Source organism: Trachemys scripta, chromosome 1 (genome assembly GCF_013100865.1).
Source record: "Trachemys scripta elegans isolate TJP31775 chromosome 1, CAS_Tse_1.0, whole genome shotgun sequence".
NCBI lineage: Eukaryota > Metazoa > Chordata > Testudines > Emydidae > Trachemys > Trachemys scripta.
The window spans coordinates 337,187,907-337,207,022 of NC_048298.1; the positions used below are offsets into that span (position 1 = coordinate 337,187,907).

Below are 19,116 nucleotides of genomic sequence, written 5' to 3' on the forward strand. Positions count from 1 at the left end.
TCCAGCTGCAGTATCGGGCTCTGCATCCTGGGGCAGGGGGTTCCACAGGCAAACGAGTTAGAGGCACATCTGCCTTTCTGTCCCTGGCTCAGAGGAGAGCCCTGGACTTCAGCAGCTCACTGACTAATGTAAACGGATTTTATTTTTCAGCTGAGTTTCAGCTAAAGAGTGAGAGCCAAATTCTAGGACAGTGGTTCTCAACCGGGGTCTGGGGCCTCCTAGGGGGCCTCAAGCAGGTTTCAGGGGGGCCACCAAGCAGGGCCAGCATTAGACTCGCTGGGGCTCAAGGCAGAAAGCCGAAGCCCCACGGCATGGGGCTGAAGCGCAGGTCCCTGAGCCCCACCACCTGGGGCTGAAGCCGAAGCCTGAGCAATGTTGGGGTCGGAGGGTGTGGTGGGGGGGCTCAGAAAGAAAAAGATTGAGAGCCCCTGTTCAAGGACAGTGTTTTTCAAACCGTGGGTCGCAACCCACTGCTGAGTCACGGCATGTAAGGCGCTGGCTCGCCTTGCTCTAGTGAGCACCGCTGACCGAGACGTTAAAATTCCCATCGGCGGTGCTGCCTGGCTAAGGCCGGCTAGTGCCTACGCATTCCGATACCGCACTGCATCCCAGAAGCAGCCAGCAGCGGGTCTGGCTTCTAGGCAGGGGGGCCATGGGGCTCCGCGCTCTGCCCCGAGCACCGGCTCCACACTCCCATTGGCCGGCAACTGGCCAATGGAAACGGGGGGTGGTGGTGCCTCTGGGCGAGAGTTGCACGGAGCCGCTTGCTCGCCTCCACCTTGGAGCCAGACCCGCTGCTACGCCTTTGACCGGGAGCTGCTAGAGGTAAGTCCATGCCCCAACCCCGCACCCCAATTCCCAGCCCTGAGCCCCCCAAACCTGAACCCCTTCCTGCACCCCAGAGCCTGCACCCCAGCCCAGAGCTATGACCCCCTGCCCCAGCCCTCAACCCAGAACCCCTTCTTGAACCCCAAACCTCTCATCCCTGGCCCTACCCTGAGTCTGCATCCCCAGCCCAGAGCTATGACCCCCTCCTGCACCCTGACCCACAGCCCAGAGCCCCCTCCCATACCCTGAACCCCTTATTCCTGGCCTCACCCCCACCCCCTAACCCTCTGCCCCAGCCCTGAGCCCCTCCCACACCCCAAATCCCTCATCCCCAGCTCCGTTGGGTTACGGGCATCAACAATTTTCTTCAACTGGGTCCCCAGGAAAAAAGTTTGAAAACCACTGTTCTAGGACACCTACAATCAAGAAAACTGCGCTGCATTTTTAGAGAAGTGCGAGCGAGCTCCCCCTTGTGGCCCGCCTAGGAAATACTTCACCTGGGAAGTCAGCAGGACTCACATCTTAGTCGGCTGCTGGGATTTCTAGGAGGGCGCTTTCCCTGGGCTCCATCTCCTCTCTGCCTCTGGCTAGTCACTGTCCGACACGTCTGAATTTCTGCACCCCTCTCGTCACTGGAGGAGCTTTCTGCCTTGTCCCCAATGACAGGGGGTCTTCTACTGGCAATTGGCTTTTCCAAGTCACCTGTCTGTATAATTTAGGGCACAGTGAATGAGACTCATCCGTGTCAGTGGTGTGAAACATGCTGCCGCCAGCGTAATGAGCCCACCCCCCCCCGGCAATGGCCTCCCAGGGACCCTTCCCAGCAAAAGCCGCAGGGCTGGAGCTGGGTCATCTAATGACTGCAGAAAAGGGATAGCTCAGTGGTTTGAGCATTGGCCTGCTAAACCCAGGGTTGTGAGTTCGATCCTTGAGGGGGCCACTTATGGATCTGGGGCAAGATCAGTACTTGGTCCTGCTAGTGAAGGCAGGAGGCTGGACTCGGTGACCTTTCAGGGTCCCTTCCAGTTCTAGGAAATAGGTACATCTCCATATATTCTAAAAGGCCCTTTCCGAAGGCAGAGCTCCCTGGGGAAGGAGGTGGGAGGCTGGGATAGTGCCAGCGTGAGCCCTTGAGGTGCTCCCGGCTGTCTTGCGCTAACAAGATTGAAACTGCGGGGAGAGGAAACCTGAGCTCCCCTCTGGAGCAGAGACTGCCGAGCAGAAAATCAGCTCCACACAGCAACTAAGGCCTTGGCTGCGCCAGTTGGTTTAGAGACTGATCGAGGTCTGAGGAAGCCAGGTGAGAGCCCCCCTGCAGCGGTCAGAGTCATCTCATGGGAGAGCAGGGAAGGAAAAGCAGACGGGTGGGTGTGTCCAGCTTCCCCTCCCTCAGAACACAACGGGCCCAGCCTGTCGCTGAGGATCACCCGGGTGTCCGTTCTGGGCGGAGGGGCTGCCTCGCTGACGTCCCGATTGTTCCCTTGGCGGGGGCCCGCTCTGCCTCTGAGCTCCTGGGGAGAGGGTGCTGCTGCCCCACGTGCTGTGAACGCTGCCTGGCTCCCCTCTGCTCCCCTTGCTGCTGCCACAGCCTGGTCAGTCTCCTTTTCACTCTTCTCCTTGCCCGACCCCAGCCGTGGTGTCTGGCAGCCGCAGGGCTTTCTGCTTCGCCCATTGCTTAATCCCTCCCTCGCTTGCCTCCCTTTCCTCACCCAGCCCCAAGCAACACAGGCCTGATCCCAGTGTGGCCTGAGATCTGGGAGTGAAGGATGGTGTGTGTGGGCACTGAGCTCCAAGTTGGTGGAGGAAGAAACTGGGGATGTGGTTACTACACTGTTGGTCTCGCCGTCCCCCAGGGGAGGGGGAAATCTCCCCCTCCCAGAGCTGAACACAGTCAGGAAGGAGTTTTGCTGCATCAGATTTGATGGGCCAGAGGCTGCTGAACAAATCAGACCACAGTCCGCGCTGGCAAAAGGGCTTGGATTGCGTTCCACAGGAGCAGCTCGGGGGCAGTGTCTCTTCCCAGTGCTGAGTGGCCTTTTCTGGAGCCCGCGATCTGCTTGCTAGCGGGGGTGTGGAGCTCTGGCCCAGCGGCTCTCGAGGCAGAGGACTGAGACGTCCATTTCCAGTTAGAACGGCAGCGTGTATTCTGACCCCTCTGGTGTTTGATTTCCGTCCCTGGAGACGTGGGGAAGCTTGGCGTGAGGCCTGAGGTCATGAAAATCCCGACGAGTAGGTTGTGCCACTCCTTTTGGTGGTCTTGGCTCATCAGTTATGCGCAGCTGTGCCTTGGTGGAATGTACTGTCATTATAGCTCCCCTTCTCCCCTTGCTAGGGGTGGGACATCTGGGGATTGGTCGTGCTTTGAGCAGGGGGTTGGACTAGATGACCTCCTGAGGTCCCTTCCAACCCTGATATTCTATGATTCGCCCAAAGGCCCAGTCAGTGCTGATTAACCTGGCTTTCTTCAACAAGATCATGAGAACCTGGATGTGGGGCAGTCCCGTCCAAGGCTGCCTAACTCCCAGTGGTAGAAGGACCCAGGGGGCGATTAGTGCAATTGTTGGTGTCGCTGGATATGAACTATTCAGTTACCCCAATGGGCTTTTTCCATTTCTATCCCCCAATGAGTGCCGGATTGTTCCATGCAGTCTGCTCTCCAGCGTCTTGTCTCGCAGCTCAGGCTGATACCCACTTTAAATTTCCCTTTCTTCAGTTTTTCCTCTACTCCTGACGATAGTGTCTCACCTCAAATTCCGTACGCCCTTCAAAGCTTACCAATGCTTCTAGCTGGCTGTCTCCTGCCTCCTTGTTGTTTTTGCCAGGTGAGGTACACATCTAATCGCTCCCACTCCCTGAGTGGAATTGCTCTGTGGTTGTGCTCTGGTCTGTTTAATCAGATTAATCCGACACCAGAAGTACAATTGCCTGTTCTGCCCCCTGCTGACTGCAGGGTGGCCTTGCTGGATACTTACTAGGGCTTTATCCAGCCTTCTTTCAGCTATCTCCAGGCCTTGCCTTAGAACGAGATGCTCTTGGCCATCTGAACTCTCTGCAGTGTAATGTCGGAAGCCCTGTCTGGGCTGAGGAAATCAGTCATGTTTAAAACATAGAATTGTAGGACTGGAAGGGACCTCAAGAGATCTTCTAAGTCAGTCCCCTGCACTCAAGGCAGGACTATTATCTAGACCATCCAACATGTTAACTAGCCCTTTTAAAACACTACTTTACAACTGGTGTAAGTAGTTGAACACCCTAAAATGTGTTATCTGGTCATGGCTGACCCTAGGACAATCTGCTCATGGCTGACCCTAGGACAACCTTTCTCCTCAGTCTAGACAGGGCTGTCTTATTGCCTGTAACTGCCCTGGTCCGATTCAGATTCCCACCATGCATTCCCTTGCATAGACGTAGGCTTCTCTCAGATATGTGGGTGCGTTTGCTTAACTCTGTGATCTGCTTATGTGCCTAAGAATTACAGGGTCCCGAGACAGCCTGTTAACACCAGGAGTGGCTTCTCCGACTAGCTGCATTCCTCGCTGCTGTAGGCCTTGGATCAGCCAACAAGCGAGGCCTCCTCTCCCTGGGGGACACGTCCCCATTTGAATCAGTGGAGGGTCTCTGGGGAGGGGCCCCCACTTGCTGGCCTTGGGATGCACTTGCCACAGGCTGCAAGGCTGATCTGGCAGGGGTGGCTGCAGGGAAGGGAGGCTCTTGGTTCATTGCTTGTTGGGCTGGTGCTGTGGGTGGGTTGGGGCGTCTTTACGTTCTAATTGAGAGCGCTGAGCGCGATGGGCTGGTCCCAATCAGAGTAAAACACCGTAGCGGAGAGCAGGCATGCCGCCCTCGACTGCACAATCCACTCCAGAGCAGCCAACAGAACACTCATCGTTTCTTTAAATAGCTGTTGGCCCATGTGGGAAAGCAGCTGATGGAACTGGGACTTGCACCAAACATGGCTGGTATCAAACCTTCGCAGGTTAGCCGAGAGTCTTCAACAGTTGTGTTCCCTAAAGGCCTCACTTCGGGGAACGGCCTACACAGCGTCTGGACGTGTTTGGGGAGCTGGCCCCTAGTCATGCCCATTGGTGGGGCACACTGTTCTGTATCCAAGCTAGAATGAGCCTTAGAAACGGGCTGGATTCACGTCAATCAGCAAGCAGGAAACTTTAAATCATTGTAAGTACATAAGAATGGCCATACCTGGTCAGACCAAAGGTCAATCCACCCAGTATCCTGTCTGCCGACAGTGGCCAATGCCAGGTGTCCCAGAAGGAGTGAACCTAATAGGTAATGATCAAGGGGGGAGGGATAGCTCAGTGGTTTGAGCATTGGCCTGCTAAACCCAGGGTTGTGAGTTCAATCCTTGAGGGGGCCACTTGGGGATCTGGGGCAAAATCAGTACTTGGTCCTGCTAGTGAAGGCAGGAGGCTGGACTCAATGACCTTTCAAGGTCCCTTCCAGTTCTAGGAGATGGGATATCTCCATTAATAATAAAAGTGATCTCTCTCCTGCCATCCATCTCCACCCTCTGACAAAGAGAGGGTAGAGACACCATTCCTTACCCATCCTGGCTAATGCGCATCAATGGACTTAACCTCCATGAATTTATCTAGTTCTCTTTTAAACTCTGTTATAGTCCTAGCCTATAGTCCTTGCTTTGCATTTGTATTTTTGAGTTCTTTGCCAAAAGAGGCTGATCATTGTTGACTGGTAGAACTTGGTACTTTTGGCTATACTCTCTCGACACACTTATTTAAGCAGTTCTATAGCTTAACATCAGTTTATTCGGTGTCCTAGTTTTTACTCTGTTATACTAGAAGCTAGTGAATAACGCTACTTCATTTTTATCTGTGTCGAGCTGCATTTGGATGGAAATTGGAATTCAGTTAATTCCATAAACAGTCTTTTCAAATTGTTTGTATTCAGCAAAACTACTTTGAATGTCCTGGATACGTAAGAGGAAAAATAAGTGTCAAAACCACTTTTGCACTTAAAGGTCCTTTTAATGAAAGGAAATATGGTATTAACTGTAGCCACTGAAAAAACAACGAGGAATCCTTGTGGCACCTTAGAGACTAACAAATTTATTTCCTGGTCACCCTGTTCTGCAAGTTTTTAAAGCCGGCAGGTCTGGTCTCATCTCACACCTTGTTTCTGTTCCGAGACGGGCAGAGGGAAAACAAGCTTTCTGCCTTTCCAACCCCCGCTAGGTTTCTGGACTTTGAATGAGCTGGTCATTGAACTGCATTAATTGAATGAGCTGATGAGAATTTTCTCTCTGCATCTCCACAAGAGGCGACTGCTGTCAAACGCTGGTTTAACGCTTCAGCCAACTCTGGTTCCAGGTGCTTCGCCGGTGATTTCCACCAGCTCAGTGGTTTGAGTTTAGCAGCAAACGTGCTGTTTGTTGGATATTTTTTTTAATGCTTTGAACAAGTTTAGGTGGTAAATTGTCATAATTTCACAGTTGATTTTAAATAGGGTTATTTTTTAATATTGAAATAAACCTTTTTTTAAATCTGTGGTTGCCTGCCTAGGAAGTGTCCGCGGAAGGAGGAAATGTCTCCGTGTGAGAGTCTGTGCTTCCTAGAGCCGTTTTCACTGGAGAATGCGAGATCTGGGATTATGATGCGGTTTTATATGCCGGGAGGGATCTCCCCTCCCCTCCTACTGGGTCCTGTACAGTCTTTCCCTCTAATTTTTCCCACCCATGTGCAGAATGAATTTTGTTATTTGCACTAATGGTGCAATGTGTGACACCTCACCGCAATATTGGTGCACCATAACAAAATTCATGTGGTGGGGGTGGGGCCGAAGGGTTCGGTATGTGTGTGTGTGTGTGTGGGGGGGCAGGGCTGGGGCAAAGGATTAGGGTGCAGGGGTGTGAGGGCTCCAGCTGGGGGTGTGGGCTCTGGGGTGGGGCTGGGGATGAGGGGTTTGGGGTGCAGGAGGGTGCTCTGGGGCTACGGCAGGGAGAGAGGACTTCCCCCTCAGCTCTCTCTCCACACAGCAGCACCTGAGCTCAGGGGGAAGAGGTCCCTCTCCACATTGCGACAGCTCCGTGGCTGGGGCTGCACGATAGGCATTCCTCTCCTGGCAGGTGCAGGCCAGGAGAGAGGTGTCCTGGTTGTGGCTGGGGCCGGGCCGCCCCAGCTCCAGCAGGTTGGGGACCGGCTAGGATGGGGGCGGAGAAGGGGCACTCCTCCCCTGGCCTCAGCAGGTCCCCTGGGTGGGTTCCCTGAACACCTGCGTGGTGCTAAGAAGTCTGCTGCACGGCCACGCAGCTTACAGGGCACTTGGGTCCTGTACTGTTAGGGCTGCCAACCCTCCAGGATTGTCCTGGAGTCTCCAGGAATTAAAGATTAATCTTGAATTAAAGATTGTCATGTGATGAAACCTCCAGGAATACAGCCAACCAAAATTGGCAACCCTGTACTGGATAGTGCTTCCAGATCACTGCCGCGCCGCGTCCCTGTGAGCCTAGCAGGAGAGGGGAATCTGGCAGCTGGAGCTTTGGTCGTCGCTGTACAGGCTGGGACTGCCTGGCCAGTTGGTCTGGTCCAACAGGCTTTTCATAGAAGCCACATCGGTGCCAGCAACGTGGCTGGCGCAAGGACTGGACTGACATGGGGCTAGTGGAGCTTTTTGTTTGTAAGCCCCCAGCCCAGGTGCTCAGTGAAAGTTAGAACCATCTGTTAGCTTAGGTGAAGCAAGTCAGGCTTGACAAAGGCCTGGCTGGGATGATTTAGTTAGGATTAGGTCCTGCTTTGAGCAGGGGGTTGGATAGATACCTCCTGAGGTCCCTTCCAACCCTGATATTCTATGATCTCCGTCCAGGTGGGGACACATCCATTGAACAGGGGGTGGGAGGTTTGCTCTCTTGATGCCCGTGCTGTATCTGAGCTGTGGGTACTGGACTTGAGTCTCCAGAGCTGTCAGCTGACCCCTTTCGCCTCAAATCACTGGCTGAGACGGATCTACAAGTGTTGATTCAGTGATGTCTGTTAGAGGGGTGATGATTTTATTAAACAACACTTCACACAGGCGAAAGCTCTAGTATCGACCCAGCAAAAGAGTGTGGGTGTAGTTATACCGGCCAAAACCTCTTCTCGTGTAGCTCACTCCAGATCACTGCCCCCCCTGCGTGGCGTAGATAAGCAGTGATTGTCTGTAACATCCCGTCTGGCTGGCCACGACTGCTCCTGTAGCCTCCTAGACAGATTCAGACTGGAAATAAGGGGTAAATTTAGAACTGTGAGAGCGATTAACCATTGGAACAACTTACCAAGGGATATGGTGGATTCTCCATCACTGGCGGCAGTTAAATCAAGACTGGCTGGTTTTCTAGAAGATCTGCTCTAGGGATTACTTTGGGGCAGTTCTCTGGCCTGTTTTATGCAGGCGGTGAAACTAGATCAGTGGTTCTCAACCTGTTTACCATCATGGGCCACATATGCAGCTCCCTGAGTTATGTGGGCCACATCCACACGATATATATACTATCTGTATGGCCTGGAGGACGTCACATGGGCCACAGTTGTGTGCTGAGTGATTGAGAACTACTGGACTAGATGATCACCATGTTTATCAGGCCTCCCTGGGGACTGCATGATTCATTACTAGCAGTAGGGACAGCCTGGTGTGGATTGCAAAAATCTCCAGGTACCCAGAGAGCATGAGAGTAGCTTTCTTCCTGCCACTGAAACAGGTCTTGGGGGCTGCTAGAGAAAATGGCCCCGGCAGGAGGTAGAATGGCAAAGTGATTCTGGGGGCAAGGAGAGCGGCATTGGACATGTTGGGGTGGTTGGTATAATCCAAATGTAAATGTCCTTAGTATAAAGAACCCATTCAAGCGGCCCTGGGAGGGTTGCTTCGGGATCTAAGGTGTTACTCATGTCTAGAACAGGTGAGTTTCCTCTGAAACCAGAACTGATTCTCCTACTCCCCTTCCTCCCCACCAGGAAGAGGAGACGAAGCGGCTGCTGGAGCCTGTCAGCCCCCCCAACAAGGTGTTAAATGGAGCTGAACAAAACTATCACAGTGTCCCGTCAGCCCGCACGGATGAGCAGGCCATGCTGTCGTCCATCCTCGCCAAGACGGCCACGTAAGTCGCAGCCGGGAGCCGCGGCCCTGCTCGTGGGGTAGAGGTGTATGCCAGCTTGTGGGGCAGTGGTGGAGGGGCCTGTTCCGGCAGCCGCCAGGGCATGTGCCAATGGGGTGCTTTCCTCTGCCACGTCAGGGAGGCTGAATGCTAACAGATGGCTGAGTGCTCGGACATTATACCCACGTCCCTCTGTGGCAAGTCACTTAGTTTGGTGTCAAAATGCCATCGGGACACGTCATCCTAGCATGGTGTGGTTGGAGCCAGGATGTAGGTTCTGGTCTCATCTCTGCCACTGACTTGTGTGGTCTTGAGTATGTCAACCTGTCTGTGGCTCAGTTTCTCTATGTAGCCAGTGGGAGATGGGGAGAGGTTGACACCTATAGGGGAAGTCGCATTGACCGATGAATAGGGCACTGGTCTGGGAAAGAACAGGTTAAAGACTAGTTAGATGTATTCAAGTCGGCAGGGCCTGATGGAATTCACCATAGGGTACATAGCTGAAGCAATCTCAGAACCATCGCCAATCATCTTTGAGGACTCATGGAGGACGGGTGACATCCCAGAGGACAGGAAGAGGGCAGATATAGTCCTGGTTTTCAAAGGGAGGAACAAAAATGACCTGGAGGATTATAGACTGGTCATTTTAACTTCAATACCTGGAAAGATACTGGAACAAATTAATAAACAATCCATTTGTAAGCACCTAGAGTATAAATAGGATTATAAGGAATAGCCAACATGGACTTGTCAAGAACAGATTATGCCAACCTAACCTAATTTCCTTCTTTGACAGAGTGACTGGCCTAGTGGATGGGGAGGGAAGCAGTAGAGGTGATAGATCTTGATTTCAGTAAGGCTTTTCACACAGCCCCACATGATATTCTCATAAGCAAGCCAGGGAAATGTGGTCTAGATGAAATTACTATAATGTGGGACACAACATGTGTTTGAAAGACCGTACTCAGAGTAGTTATCAGTGGTTCATTGTCAAAATGGGAGGACTGCTATCTAGTGAGGTCTCGTGGGGTTCAGTCATGGGGCTCGGTACTACTCATTATTTTCATTAATGACTTGAATAATGGAGTAGTGTGTATGCTTATAAAATTTCCAGAGGACACCAAGCTGGGAGGAGTTGCAAGCACTTTGGAGGACAGGGTTAGAATGCAAAAGGGCCTTTCCAAATCAGAATTGGTCTGAAATCAACAAGGTGAAATGCAGTAAAGACAAGTGCAAAGTCCTTCACGTAGGGAGGAACAATCAAATGCATAACTACAAAATAGCGACTAACTGGCTTGGTGGTAGTGCTGCTGAAAAGGATCCTAGCAGGTTATGGGGGATCAGACATTGAATGAGTCAACAATGTATTGCAGTTACAAAAAAGGCTAATGTAATTCTTGAGTGTTGTATGTACGAGACAGTAGGGAATTGTCCCACTCGACCCAGCCATAGTGTAGCCTCAGCAGGAGTACTGTGTCCACTGGAAACGCACCTGCTCAATGACCATTCCGCATTAGGTCTCAAAATGTAGTTTTGTAATCAAAATGTCGTGCGGCATAAAGTCAAAGTATCTTATGTCAACGTCATTACCTTTATCAACCAACTTTGTAATGTCTTTTATATCAAATTAGTTTGACAAGATTTATTTTCTCTGAACTGATGATTTGCACTAACTACATTACCCTCCTTCAATTCATAATTAGTTGAGTCCCGTATCAACTGCTTCAATATCTTACCCAGAATTGATGTCAGGCTGACAGTCCTATAATTACTCAAGTCATGTCATTTACCCTTTTTAAAAATTGGCCCAACATTAGCTTTCTTCCAGTCTTCTAGAACGTCCTCAGTTCTCCAAGACTTACTGAAAGCGAACTCCTCAGCCAGACCTTTTAAAACTCTTGGAAGCAAGTTATCTGGACCTGTTGACTTTAAAGTGTCTGTCTTTAGTAGCTTCTGGTTTAACATCCTCCAGAGATACTAGTGGAATGGACAGTGTATTATCTGCATCATCTTTCTTCCCCCAAATACAGAACAGAAGTATTTATTGAACGTCTCTGCCTATTCTGCATTAATATAGATAATTCTACTATTTCCATCTAGTAACCGACCAGTACCATTGTCAGGATTCTTTTTATTCCTAATATATTTTTTAAAAATCCTTCTTACTGTCCTTAACTCTGCTGGCCATAGATTTCTCCTTTTTTTTCCCCTTGGCTTCCCTTATCAATTGTCTACAATTCCTAACTTCTGATTTATATTCATAACTCTCAACATCCCCTTTCTTCCATTTTTTATATATACTTTACACAAGCCCAACCTGCTCTGCTTCAGAATGGCATCCTTACTACTTTATAGAAGCTTAAATTGCACAGAACATAGAAATTGTGCAGAGACCCTACAGTTCTCTGTAACTTCCCCTCTAACTGTAACACAGTCTTCCAAGCTGGGTCAGACCAAGTCCATGGAATGTGTAGTGCCTGACTCTGATGATGACAAACACCTGTCACAGACTATGCTAATAGGCTGCCGAGCTCCTTGAGTGTATGGAAGGGAGTTCTAACCCAGCAGAGGTGCCCATCTGTGTATCAGTCTAGCTGTAATGTAGACTCCAAGGTGCTTTACAATCAAAAGCAACAACTCTAGACAATGCATCAAATACAACTCCATTGTGGGCTACAAAACAAGGGCTGATTTGGCTCATCGCACTGTGTCTGGGGGAGGATTTTATAGCTCCGGAGTGTAGTCACTGAACGTTCTAGACCATTTCGGCTTGGTAAGCAGGGTTTACTCGCTGGATCCCTAGCTACCAGGGGAGGATAAGGCAGCCGAGTGGCTGAGCTGGGCTCTGTGCTGTTCACGCAGGCGCTCACGGTCCCCCAAGAGCAGGCTGTCTGCAGGAATCACTGGGCGGGATTCTCTGGCCTGCTTCCTGCAGGAGGTTGGACTGGATGGTCGTGGTGGCCTGGATCTGTGACTCTCTTCCACAGTCCTGGCCATGGTGCGAGAACTAATGAGGTCTGGGAGGCAGGAACCCCTGAGCCCCTCTGGCCTTGGCGAGTTGCTTAACTCTTCCCAGCCCATCCGTGAAATGGAGGGAATCTGAAGATGGTCCTGGCTCAAACCAAAGCTTGTCCTTGGTTTAAAGCACCCCCAGCTGCCAGGCTGCCAATGCAGGGGCTGGGGGGGCGTAATATGGTCTCAGGCATCCCTCCGCTTTCCGCACTAGCTGCAGGCGGCAGAGAAGCCCTGCTGCTAAGAGGACGTCAGGGACTAAGCCTTGGTGCTCGGCTCCCTCTTAGTAAGGAACTAGAGAGTGGGAGCTCGTCACTGCCCATCTGTACCGTAGCACCTTCCATCTGAGGATCTCAAAGCGCTTACTCCTCACAACCCCTGTAAGGGAGAGAGGAGGATCTCTCTCCACTTTACAGTTGGGAAGCTGAGGCAGAGGTTAAGTGATGTGCCCAAGGTTACAGCACTAGGCCATCTTAGAGGCTGGAGTAGAACCCAGGTCTCCTGACTCCCAGTGCTTTAGCCTTCTCGGCTGAGTCTGACTCCAAAGCTAGTGAGACGTGCAGGCGGCTCAGTGACGCGTCCATGCAGTGAGTTCGTGGACTGGAATGGGTCTCGGTGCGATTCAGCCGACTACCGTGCCACTTGGAGACACTTAGCTTCATTGAATCTTAGACTATCCGGACTGGAAGGGACCTCAGGAGGTATCTAGTCCAGCCCCCTGCTCAAAGCAGGACCTCCCCAACCGATGGGGTGGGTCTGTGCAGGCTGGGGGGTTTGGGGTGCAGAAGGGTGCTCTGGGTTGGGATCAAGGGGCTCGGAGGGCAGGAGGGGGCTCTGGGTTGAGGCAGGGAGTTGGGGTGCAGGGTGGGGGACTCGGGTGCAAGCTCTGGGCAGGGCTTGCCTCAAGCAGCTCCCGGAAGCAGTGGCATGTCCCCCCTCTGGCTCCTATGCGGAGGTGTGGCCGGGCGGCTCGGCGCGCTGCCCTGTCCGCAGGCGCCGCCCCCACAGCTCCCAGAAGCAGTGGCTCCCAGCCAATGGGAGCAGGGGGCGGCGTGCGGAGAGCCCCCTGGCTGCCCCTGTGTGTTGGAGCTGAAGGGGGGATGTACCGCTGCTTCCAGGAGCCGCGCAGCAAGCCCCTGACCCCACTCCCCAGCAGGAGCTCAAGGGCCAGATTAAAAGGCCTGACGGGCCAGATGTGGCCCATGGGCCGTAGTTTTCCCACCCCTGGTTTATACCTATCCATGACAGTGCTCCAGTCATGTGAGTTACCCCACCAAGTCTCTGTTGTTCCAATCACAGCATAGTTCCTTGACTGGGCCAGGACTTGGAATTCTTCCTGGTTGTTTCGCAGGGTGCTCGCATTCATGTACAGGCACCTAGGATAACTAGCCGATTGTCCTGCTTTCTCAGTATGAATCAGGAGACCTCCCCTCTTGCACCTTCCTCCTTGTGTTTCCTCCCAGTATCCCACTTACTGCAGGGCTTAGGTCATCATCCCTTGGTTCATAACAGAACCAAGCTGCCCCTGCCCCATCAGCGATGTCAGGGCGTGGGGCTGCTGCCTCCATCTTCAAAGGGGAGGGTATTCACCAACTGTGGTGCCTGGCTCTCTGCACTGGCGAGGGTTTGATCCAAGGGCGTGGGTTGGGCCGTGATGTCTCAGGGTGTTGGGGCAGGAGACGAGAGCCACCCACTAACAGCCGAACCTGCATCTTGTATCTTTCCCCAGTAACATCATTGATGTGTCGGCTGCAGATTCCCAGGGAATGGAGCAGCATGAGTACATGGACAGAGCCAGGCAATACAGGTAAAGGACTGTCCCGGGGTGGGGTGACTGGATCCAGGGCTGCCCGGTTGTAGGTGGAAGAACTGGGGGTGTAATGCGCCCTGCGTTCCAGCAGTTATTCACTCCCGAGGCACCGTGGGGAGCAGTGGGTGTCTGGCCAGGGAATCCCAGCTGTGTGTCGGGCCCCAGGGTAGTGGGGAGACATCTAAAAGTGCCAGAAAAACCTAATGTATGGCAGGTGATGGGGGTGGGAGGGTGGGAAAGGGGCCCTCCCATCTAGCATCCTCACCCACCCGGCCTCATGTTGAAGAAGCCAAAGGTTGCACTGGCCTGTCTTTCTTGGGCCCTTTACAGCGGGCTCTGATACTGATGAGACCCAGGCCCTGCCGTCTTCCATCAACCTCTGTCCAACCCACTGACGCTCAAGCCCAGCTCTACTGGGCGTCTTTCTGATGGAAGCAAAGGCCCTCAGATTCCTGAGCCATCTAGCTCTACTCTAATGAACTGGGTATTTGGCAGCTGCGGGTGGCTGGCCCTCGGGACAGGCCTCGTGCCGGGTGTTGGGATGTTTAAACACTGCTCCTGCATGAAGTATGTCTGTGTTCTCCGTCTGAGGGAAAGACGGGGAGGATCCAAGTGGGCCCCCTCCACAGCTGGAAGGCTGGTTGGGTGTGCGATGCCCCCCAACGATCCCCTTCCTGGGCCTGTCCCGGCATTGTGTGAGTGCAGTCAGCCTCCTTTCCCTCGGGCTGCCCTGCAGAGGGGGCGGTCAGTTCCGTGTTACCCGGGGGGGCTGACTGCACTGCAGGGGACTCTGCCCGCTGGGAGCTCACTGCTGGCTCTCTGCTCTCCCCTGGCTCTAGCACGCGACTGGCAATGCTGAGTAACAACCTGACGCACTGGAAGAAGCTCCCGCCTCTGCCGTCTCTGACCAGCCAACCGCATCAAGTGCTAGCGAGCGAGACTGTCCCCTATCCAGACTTACAGCAGGTGAGGAGCCTGGGGCAGGGATACCAAAGATCTTTGAGTGGCTCCCTGCCACTTCCCCCTGGGGTCTGTCCAGTTCTAACTCTCCAAGCACTGGGGATCACCTTGGGAGATGATTCCCCTGTCCCAGAGATCTTGCTCTTGGCAAGTTTTCCCTCCGCCTCAATTTTCCTTTGCTCAGTTTCATCCCGTTCCTAGTTTTACTACGTGAAAGCCAAACCTTCCACTCCTTCCCTGCTGGTTACACCACCCCAGTACAGGTGGTGGCCCTGCTCCTCTTTAGATGCTTTGTGTGGGCGCTACAGATCCTGTTTCTGCTCATCCCTCCTGTCGTGTGTCCCCCCCACTTCTCCCTCCAAACTTCTAAATGTGGATCTTCTGACTGTAAAAGTGGCACCGTAGCCTCAGGGTTCCCTTCCGCTGCAGGTCAGATTTGTGCAGTTGAAAAGTTAGACGTCTCCGACTGCTGTCGCCACAAACTGCCCTGGGATGTGAGCACCGATGTGGGCTCCTTCCTCCTTGTGCCTCTTCTCCGCTGATGCAGGCTGAGCAGACTCCGGTGCGGTCAGTGGGTTTGCACAAGTGTAACGGGAACTGGGCAAACGATTCTCTTGCTGATGCACAAGAAGGAACAGGCCCCAAAGCTGGATTGGCCCAACGGGCCGAAGAGGAAAAACGCTGTGGTCGCTAGTCAGCGCCTCGGACCTGCTCCCTGTGTGTGACTTGGAGCTGGCAGAGTTACGCCGGTCCTGTTTTAATGCCTTCCCGGCCAGCAGTTCCATTGCTGCCTCGGTCAGACCACGAGAGCCCGTGTGATACGAACGCCACGGTGTCCGCGCAAACCTCCATCGGCCACATCAGGCTGCCTGGTAAAGCAGGATGACGCCAGCTGTTCCTGTGCTACCTGGGCCCAGAGGAGCATGTAAAAACATCCTGGCCCCCCACAGACACATTCGCATTTTAAAGTGAACCTGCCCATGCGTCCATGCATGGAGTAACAGCACTCCAGCTGCCTCGCCGCTCGGCGGGTTTTATCCCCTTCCCAGCTCGCTCAGGAAATCACCGTGCACTGCCAGTGCCCCCCAGCATGCCTGCTGCATGGTGCCTATAGATCTCTCTTGATCTGTATTTAGGAGCAAGCACACTAGGAAACCACAGTCTCTCCTTTCTAAGCCCTGTTGCTACTTGCCCACCAGCTGAGCCTGGCTAGCAGGAGCGAGGTGCTGGCTTGTGGAAGGCCAGGGTTCAGGAATGTAGACAGACATTCTTCCACTGAGCCCTCTTGCCCTCAGTCCAGCGAAGCAATGGGCCAGATTAGCCAGGGCTTCTAGAACTATAGACACGCTGAGCCCGTCTCACCTCGGGCTCTGCTCTGAGCAGATCTCCTACCTCACCAGGGTTTGGCCGGGAACAAATGGTGGTGCCGTCTCAGGAGACGGCATTTGTTGCGTGTCGGTGCTGAATCAGTCCTCCAGCACGGAGTAAGAGGCGCTGTGCTGCTGGAGACATCCTCTTGGGGATAAGATATAAAAGCCGTGGCTTTGACAAAAGATGGGCCGTGTGGGTGTTGGCGCCGATGTCTAGGGCGAATTCCAACTCTGGCAGCTGCTTCCAGTTCCATCTGGATACATTGTCCCCCTCCTGTCCTGCGCTGTCCTATGCTGCACTAAATAGCTGCCCCATCCCACTCCAGAGGAGGCTGCATGCTTGTAGTGCGTGAATGCACTCCCTAGGGAAAGCTTGTAAGTTTGTAACGCCCTTGGGATGAAACGCTTAGATTATCTGTGGGAAAATGTTTCAAACTAAGTTGCTGCTGTTCCTTGGAAACGTAGCTCCAACGGGGTGGCAAGCTGCCATGGGATGTAGTCCATAATGAGCACACCTCTTGAGTTCGGGTCCAAGATCCCATCACCTTGGGGGTCTCTCTTCCTTTAATGGTGGTTGGAGGTTCTCTAAAATGAGCCTCCAGGCACTGAGCTGTCTGCTAGTTTTGTGTGATGTGGGGTCAGTGTGGCTTACCACTGGAGCTGTCTAAAAGCTCCTGCCAAAAATCATGATAGTCTGTTTTTTACCACTAAACACAATGTTTTGCGGCAAATGTCTGCTTTCTGTGGGCAACTTCAGCTTTTGCTAAAAATCAAATACCTGAAAACCAAAACTTTCCATTCAGAAATGTCTAAACATTATTTGACACTTTTTGATCAACACAATGTTTGCAATTCCCAAATCAGGATGTTTCTTTTAATTCTGTTCTGATGCTAAACCGCATTCTTCTGAGCTGCCACAGTGTCTCATGGGAGTTGTAGTTTGAGTAGCTTGTACTCCCATTTTCCTCTATGGGCTGAACTCCTTGGCTGGACTCCATTTCCCAAGATGCATCACAATGGGTCAGCAAGAGGGAAGTCTGATGCATCATGGGAAATGTAGTCACACCAGGCAAGCCATCCCCTGGAGACAATGGAGTCAGGAGGCACCCAAACTGTAACTCCCACAAGGCTGTTCAAATGGACCCAGTCTAATGTTAAACTGACTTGAAACCAACGTGATGATTTGGTCTGACAAATGGAAGTGTTTTCATTCAGGTTGACGCAATAGAACGTTCACTCTGGTTTCTGGCACCGTTGAATTTTTCCAGGGGGCGGGAGGGACACTTGTTCTGACCAGCTCCACTAACCACCAGTAGAAGGCTCTCAAACTGCTGCGAGCCCCAGAATTTAAAGTGAGCGTCGGGTCAGCTTTGTGACTAAGGCCTTGGGTGGGTTCTCCTCTCCCATGGTTCTAGGGAGCTCTGAAGGCCTCTTGGGCCGGTAGCTACGTGGAAACCCTGCTTCAGTTGCCATAGCTGGAAGGTGGGAGATGGGGAGGAGGGTGCAGTGGGGCTTCCCCGATCAGAGCTTTGTGGGGCAATCCAGGTGCTGCCGCCGCCAATGGTATCGCTTGTTTTGTTTGCCTTTACTGTGGCAGTGTGTGAATGCTATTGGATCGCATGCATGCGTCAGGAAGGGGAAAGGTGATCTCTGCGCCGGGAGCTCACAGCCGGGCTCCCTGCCTCTGGGCTGGAGCAGTCTAACAATAAATGGAGCATCCTGGGGAAAAGGTGGCTGAGAAGAGGGCGGCCGGAGCATGAGCACTGCCGACTTCCCCCGTGCTGCCCTTCCGATGTGCCGCAGCCTAGAATGGCTTGGTCAGTGGCCTCTGCTGAGATTAAGATGGGGGGGCTCTTCGGGACGGGGTGTAGACTCTCTCTCTCTCTGTGTGTTCTGCAGGCAGTGGCTGTAATGGCTTTAGCAGGTGAGTGATCCCCCTCCAAGCTGTCACTCACGCCGCTGCCCCTGGTTCTTGCCCACAGGTCTCCCGGATAGCCGCCTATGCCTTCAGTGCGCTCTCGCAGATCCGAGTGGACGCGAAAGAAGAACTGGTTGTACAGTTTGGGATCCCGTGAGCACGCTCGCCCGAGAGCACCTCTTTCACTCGTTTTTTTTCTTTGCTTTTTTTCCTCCCTCCAATCGGCGTCTCGCCGCTACGGAACTTGTACATAGCCCAGATGTCCGACTAATCACAAAGGAGACAATAACCACCACTTAAAAGGCCAGCCTGCTCCAGGCCTTCCCTTTCTCTGGTGTGGGTGGGGTGAGGCAGGCCAGGCCAGTGTAGATGGGTTGGGGGGAGGGGCTTTATCACATAGGAAGCCTTTATTGCACAGTGTTGACCACAAAGGGAAGAATCTCTCTAGTCACTGGAGCGGCCCTGGGGAAGGAGTAGGGGCAGCGCGGCCTCCTGGCTCTTCAGTCAGGGCAGATTGCAGTATTCGTACCTAGCTGCCACCTGTTGCGTTATCGGTTGGGGGCGGGGGAAATGGTTGCGTTCACGGTGACACGTTGGAAATTCACCCCACGTAGCATTGGTTTAAAAGCTTTCCCACGACGATCATGGTTAGTTTCAGGGTGGGGCAGGGCTGAGTTGTATTTTTAAAGGAAGCCCAGCAACGAATTGTGGCCACCGGGTCTGAGGCTCTGCTCGCAGGACTGGCTGTTTCTAACACCACTTGTTTTTACATGGTTGAACCTTTGTGTTTTAATTATTATTATTTTTTTTTGCCACCATAGATAAAATACATTCATCCAACCCTCCCAGTCTCCTCTGTCCCTTCTTTCCAAGCCACATCCCACGAGCTTGTGTGGAGATCTTGGGGGAGAAGGAGCTGGCAGGGTCTGCCAGGAGGATCTGGTCTCGTCATCCAGCATAATGGAGCTTGGAACCAGTTAGTGGCCTGAGTTGTGGTCACACCCCATGCGGTGGGCTGTGATTTAGTAGACGCGTCGAACAACCCATCTCCATTGCCGGGACTGTCCGACTCCCTCACCTTGCACTGTTGACTTGTTCCCTAACCTCTCTGCGATGA

General features: G+C 52.8%; 1 protein-coding gene across 1 annotated transcript; it reads left to right on the forward strand.

Annotated features, from left to right (window-relative positions):
- The first annotated feature begins 6,076 nt into the window (after positions 1 to 6,076).
- On the forward strand, positions 6,077 to 18,843 carry LAMTOR1 (late endosomal/lysosomal adaptor, MAPK and MTOR activator 1). Its single transcript, XM_034759231.1, has 5 exons — positions 6,077 to 6,184; positions 8,790 to 8,932; positions 13,671 to 13,748; positions 14,591 to 14,717; positions 18,064 to 18,843. Exons 1-5 carry the CDS (start codon positions 6,092 to 6,094, stop codon positions 18,154 to 18,156), a joined length of 534 nt encoding a protein of 177 aa, XP_034615122.1. The 5' UTR covers positions 6,077 to 6,091; the 3' UTR covers positions 18,157 to 18,843.
- Positions 18,844 to 19,116: the final 273 nt, after the last annotated feature.